Here is a 6,248-nt window from a genome sequence, read left to right as displayed (position 1 = left end):
AAAAACCCAAAACCCAGGAATGGCAAGAGAAAAGCTCTTCTACAGAGGATTTTTTTTTCTCCTGAAAACCTACCTGGTAAAGCTCTTGGAGTGCACAGACGTTTGACATCCCAGAGAACAGTGGACAGAAATTGTGTAAAATAGATAATTTTTCCATAAAGAACAGCACCAGAAACATGGGCTATTTTAACATAAGAAACAAAGAGACAAATCAGGAACTGTAGTTAACTYCTAGAAGGATGAATGTTACACACTCAGACTTTGGTCATGTATAAATGAAATAATGTTCCAGACTGAAGCAAGCAGCTGAAATCTGGAACAAATCCTATAATGAAACAGATGCATACCAAGAAAACAAGATAAAAGGGTGAATACTTTCACAAGTCTGAGATTACAGTCAAATCTATTCTTTGTAAAGTGTCTAGGAGGCATGTTCAGTAGAAAACGAAGCATAGTTTTGCCTCTAAACAAGAGGAAAATGCAATTAAACTTTGGCCAGGAGCCCTTTCTGTATGAGCTCTGGAGACACCTTAGAGGGCTGTTTCAACACAGAAAAATGTTAGCAGTGCTCTCCCTCCGGCAATYGCTCCACAGGATGTGGAATATGTAACCAAAATACAACCCAATKCTGTAAATACCTCTGAAGAAAGAACCAAGTTCTTCATTAAGTTAATACACTGTGTATGGCTCACCAATTTTCACCATTGCCCCAGGGGCACGACACTCCTGCAGCAAACACAAGTGAGCAGACAGATGACTACCCCAAAGAAACAAAGGAGTGCTGGCATGATGGACCTACCTGTGAGACACSGCACCTTTCCAGAGCACAGCTCCAAGCCCTGAGCTCCAGCAGGAGCCCCAGTCATGACATGGCTTTGCCAACAGCTCATGGAGGGGCTGAACATCAAGCAGGGCACCACAAGTTTTGTATCTGCGGCCAGAAGAGACTTTGCTACCTGTGCACACTGGGAACACCCAGCACATGCAGGGAGAGCCACCCCTCCAGCAGGCACATCCCAGCCAGATGWGTCCACCAGGCTGCCAGTGCCACCCAGGCCTGCCTCCTGCAACCAGCTCTGTCCCAAGGACAGGACACTCGTGTCAAAAAGCAATCTCCACAAGCACAGAAGAGCCACAAGAGTCCCTCCTGCCTGGTCACCCCTTGCCAAAGCACAAGATATTACTACCCCATAGTGTCATCAGTCCTTTTGGAGCAGCTGAGAGTCCCAAAAGGCCATCACTGAATGAGAAATCCGCTCCTGTTACAGAAATATTCAACAGGACACAGCACGACAACTTGTGATGTCAGTTGCCCTGAACCATAAACATTTTGAACTATTTTGGTACAATGGAAAGTTGTGGGAGGGAGAAAGAAAAAGAACAGGATAAAAATAGCCAACATGGCTCTGAAGAGCACTTTGCCTATAAGCCCCTTTGCCTGCTCACCATCCTCCCTCCCTTCTCTTCTGCTTGTCCCAGGCTTTTGCATTAATCAGATTAGCTGGTGTTAAACAAGGCTCTTCTAATTACTTTCTAATACTGTGAACTGGACTAAATTATTGAAAAATGCTTCTGCCTAAATTAGAATAAAACAGGATTGATTTTTAAAATATTTGCTTTAGTCCTGCTGATACATACAAACATCACAGACAACAGCTGTCTTCAGCCATGGGTGTCCAGCCAGCAGAGGAAAAGCTCCTACCCATCTATGTCTTCATGAACACAACATCTAAGACAACCTTGCATGATCACCTAAAAACTAGAATAAAAGTCAGAATTAACCTGGTTTCCTCCTCATCTTGCTTTGAATTGAGAAACGGAGAAGGAATTTGATTTTAAAAAAAAATTCAAGTATGGGCTATAAAAATACATCGCAGCATCCAGAATGCCAACTCAAACTTGCTAATTTATCCAAATGAAACAAGCRTTATCACCCTATCACTGAAGACAAATTACTACAGTCTTGAAAAGCAYGCACCCAAAAAAGAGTGGGGCTGGCTGTTTTATTTTTAGTTGATATCCAAATCAATCCCTGCACAATGCTGTAAAAAGGGAGACTCTTATGAGAAAGTGGGGGTTTAACTTATCTATTCCCACATTCCCTGGACTGCGTGTACACATAAACCATACTGTAATTGATCAAAAGACATTAAACAATGATGTCACAGCTCTGTAGCTTGCATCACTCTTCTTTCCTCCCTTTCCTACCACTGTATCACTGAGTAACAGCCACCTATTCCAGACGGACTAAGTGTCACTGGGGACTTGAAAGGGAACACAGGGACTAGGAAGCTGCACAAGGAACAGCCTCTGAAAATCGCCTATGCAGGACGCGAAGTGTTACCGCACTGCAAGCACACTCGAGCATCTGAATCAGGACTCGGGCACTGGCACAGGCAGTGAACGTTTTGTCCTGAAATCAGCATCATGTGGCTCTGAAAAACGCTTAGGGCTGGCTCTATTATCTGCTGGGACCAAAGAGGGGGAGAGATCTCAAGAACCTAAGTCTTCCTTTCACTTGTGCTGCTTGAGGCCAGCAAAATGCTGACCTCTGCAAGGAAGCTGACAGAAATCCACGGTGTCACAAGAAACTTGGACAATTAATGAAATAAGGCTAAAAAATAGAATAATATTCCAAATTTTGACACTATACTCTTTGTCCTCTCTTCTTCTACTTCCCTCCAGAACCACCAACTCATAAAAATCAAAATAACAAAAATCAGAAAAACTGCATCCATTTTAGGTTTTTCTTCCTCTCTACTTATGGGCTAAATAATAGCACAATTCATTACAGAAAAGGGGAAAAAAATGACATAAACATATTTCAAAAACATATGAAGTGAAAGGAAATGGAACTGCCCTAATTAAACACCATGTTAAGGAACTCCTCAGCTATGCTATGRCTAATTTAAAGGGGAGATGACACTTTTCTACTGGTGCTTCAGTTTTTTTTAATCATTACAAGTGCACGGCCTCGGACCCATCCCTGAAGTGTTAAACACAGTTTACTAACCAATATGATGAAAGATACTAGCATCTCCAGAGTTCTTCACAGCTGAATCACTAATAATTTAAAAGAGCAATAAACCTAATCGTAGCCTTCATAAAACATTAATTAGGAAGACTGAGAACACATCTGTTGCTTTTGTTATATTTTGCCCCCCTTTCTGGTTCAGCTGTCTTTCCCACACACTCTTTTAAACTATTCTCAGGTTCTCAGGACTGCTCTTCTCATGAAGTCTTTCTGCTTCCTCACACCTCCCTCCTCATTTCCTCCGTGTATTGATTCCTCCTCCGGCTGCTGTTACTCCTCATGTGACATACACACTACGCGGCACCCAGCAGGCAGGAGGACCTGGACCTACTCACCTGTTAAAAGCTTCAAGTGTGTTAGTTGTAACTACATACACCTCGTAAATAACACAACAAACCTGCTATGCAGAAATCAAACTGATTAAGTACTGTACAAGAACAACTGAGCTCTRTATTTCACAAGCAGGCCAGAGACAAGAGAGGAGGCAGTTTAGAGTGAACACAGGCATTCTATCCCTTGTCCACTGTGAATTTCTGCAATTCCTTGCCAGGCTGCGGAGGGCTGGGAGGGAACTGTGATGAGGACAGTTCCCAATTAGGCCTGAGAAACGCGCCTAAAATGCAGTGGGCTGCTCATAACACCAGACTGTGGTGTTAAGCACAAGCAGGATATCCTTTCATCTCATCACCAAGCTACTGGTAACATCCTGATCAACAGGAGAAAACTTTGTGCAGAGTTTAGCATTGATTTATCCCCTGTACAGACTGCAGAAACTCAATTGGCAGCTTCAGCTGGATCGGCTTAAAAATGATATACCTTTACTTTGAAAGAGATGGCAAGATATCACCATAATCTGGGATCTCATTTAACTTCTTACAACTACTACATAAATATACCAAGTGAGGTGGTCACCGTGTATCAAGGTGGCACCGCACCTCTGCATTCAAACACAGCTTTAAAGTCCCTGTTTTTTTTCTACCAACAATAAAGTGGATGAAGCTCWGCTGTAGATGTCTCTGTTCAGAGAAATCCAATCACAGCTGTTACCAACAAGCCACCATTTTTGGCCGAAATGAGGTCCCAGCTGCTTTCTTCTTTCACCATCATCGACTGGCTCACACTTTTTTAAGGACGAATATACTATTTCTGCAATAAGGAAACTTTGATTGGACTTGGTATTTACCCGGGCTCCTCACTGGTGCCTGTGCTCYCACACTGCCTGAGCTCTTTGCAGACTAGGATAAGTTTCTGTTTTACAGAACAAAGAAAGATGACGTAACGTGCATAAGGTCAGATAAGGCATCTGAAGCAGACTGGAGGAGAAATAAGAGAAGCAGTCTGGCCTCTAAAGAAAGTTTTTGTGACTTCACATTTCTAACTTCGAGCAATAGGAGATAATGCAGAACAAAAAGACATACTAAAAAACCACTCAACTACAAAACAATAATTACTCCGGTCTAGTAATAGCTCTGCAAAATAAAGTCATGCTATTAATTTACGAGTCCAAAACATTTCACATGTGACAATGTTTTCCTGCTTTCGCAATAATTTTATAGTACACATAGAAAATAAATCTCAGAAGAAATGCAAATAAAATTATGCACAGTTCCTGCACGTACTCCAGTAGGAAGAGAAAGGCTGARGTTAATGCTAGTTTTTAATAAGTGCGCACTGAACAAATCAAAAATACATGTTTCACTGCTAAGTCACTGGAACTTACCTATACTTTAAAATAAATTCCCACAGATGCTTAAAAAAAGGTTTGGCAATCCTTCCCTACAGAGGCACCCATCTATTTACATTTGGGAGTGCTGCCAACAGAACAGCTACCAAAAACTTCAAAAGGTTCACATCATGAATAGCAASCTGCTGGCCAAAGGATTTTATGATATGACCAGCTGTGTAGCACCATACTGAATGACAGACACGCTGCCCCCCAAAAATGTAAAGAAGGGACATTAAATTGTTAAAAAGCTGAAAGAGAAATCTCAATTCTTTAAATTAATGTTTTCTACAGGAAAGTATTTTTAACGGGGGAAAAAAGAAATACTACAAGACTTCTTCAAGAGCAAATCTAAACAGCTGTTTCCACCAAGGCTGCTTCAAGCCCTGCGAACTCCTCTAGCTGAAGTCCCAGCCAGAGCTCAGCCGCTTTGTGAACATTCTGCTTTAATAAATGGCTCCCCTAAACTCGCTTGGGGAGAGACATGAGTCAACAGAGGAAGAGAGGGATAATGTTTCTGTTGACAAACATTTAACAATTGGCAACAGACAGTAGGAAACGGGGAAGAAGAAAGCTTGCCAAATAAAGTTATGCTGGAGGAACAAGGCTCCTTTCTGGAGCAGCACTGCAGCTCTTCACAAATCCCAGAAAAATATCTGAACACAACCAAAATAAAAAAGCTGCAGTTGTTGAAGAACGAGGCTGCTAATCCTAATATTTGTGGTGACGATTTTCCCTGCCAACCAGAACGGGTCAGAACTCCTCCGAATCAAATTACKGCACATCCTTTGCCAAAGAGTCTGGTTTTGGTCTCAGTAGTCATCCACGTCTCAGCGTTCACACAAGCCCTTTTCAGCTACATGAGCAATTTTTTCCCCTCATCTTGCAACATTTCTGTAGAAAACTTGCCAAGGCATATGTAGCATCTTGGTCAGACTTCTTATTCAGGCAAGCCAGAACCTTCGCTATCTGCTTACGTCCTGGAAATTCAGTTCTCATGAAAGCGCAAACAAAACTTGACTATATTAAGGGCGAACAAATGCTCCTCTCCAAGCGCTTACTGCTGTTCCAACTTCCAGCCTCCCCAATCGCTACACAAGAYCCAGAGGGAGCCAAAAGCAGCCTCCCTCCTTCCCCCAGAGAGGAGCCGGGCTGAGGAGCGCCCRTCGCCCCGGCCGGAGTTACCACTGGAGCTCCATCTCCCTCCTGTGCCGGGATGCCCCGTGGGCAGCGCCCTGCCCGCCCGCCCGCCCGGCGCCACCGCCGGACCCGTCCTTACCGCAGCACTTTGCCCACTGCCTGCAGGACCATCTTGCAGCTTAATCCGGGCTTGGGACTCTGGGCGAGCACGGGCCGTTCACCGGGGAGGCTGCAGTGATCCCCCACCATGGTACGTGGGTGCGGAGCGSAGCGGCGATCGCGGCTCGCTCGGCCCGTGCTCCCCGCCGCTGTCCCGGCCGCCCGCCCCCGCCGGCCCGGCCCCGCCAATGG

The 6,248-nt window shown here is 44.2% G+C and overlaps 1 protein-coding gene across 3 annotated transcripts in view; it reads right to left on the bottom strand.

Annotated features, from left to right (window-relative positions):
• Positions 1–6,248, bottom strand: part of MOB2 (MOB kinase activator 2) — a 107,059-nt gene that overhangs the window by 23,474 nt on the left and 77,337 nt on the right. The window contains exon 1 of one of the 3 annotated variants that reach the window (XM_057372171.1): positions 6,037–6,237. The exons of the other annotated variants lie outside the window; for them this stretch is intronic. Within the exon in view, the coding sequence (XP_057228154.1) occupies positions 6,037–6,146 (110 nt within the window). The 5' untranslated portion in view covers positions 6,147–6,237. Of the gene's footprint in view, positions 1–6,036; positions 6,238–6,248 lie in introns of those variants that run through there. 3 annotated transcript variants of the gene reach the window in all.

The sequence above is a fragment of the Malurus melanocephalus genome, unplaced genomic scaffold, assembly GCF_030028575.1.
Source record: "Malurus melanocephalus ecotype Western Australia unplaced genomic scaffold, MMel_1.1 scaffold_165, whole genome shotgun sequence".
NCBI lineage: Eukaryota > Metazoa > Chordata > Aves > Passeriformes > Maluridae > Malurus > Malurus melanocephalus.
The sequence above is the reverse complement of the archived record's forward strand: the minus strand, read 5'-3'. Positions and strand labels throughout refer to the sequence as shown.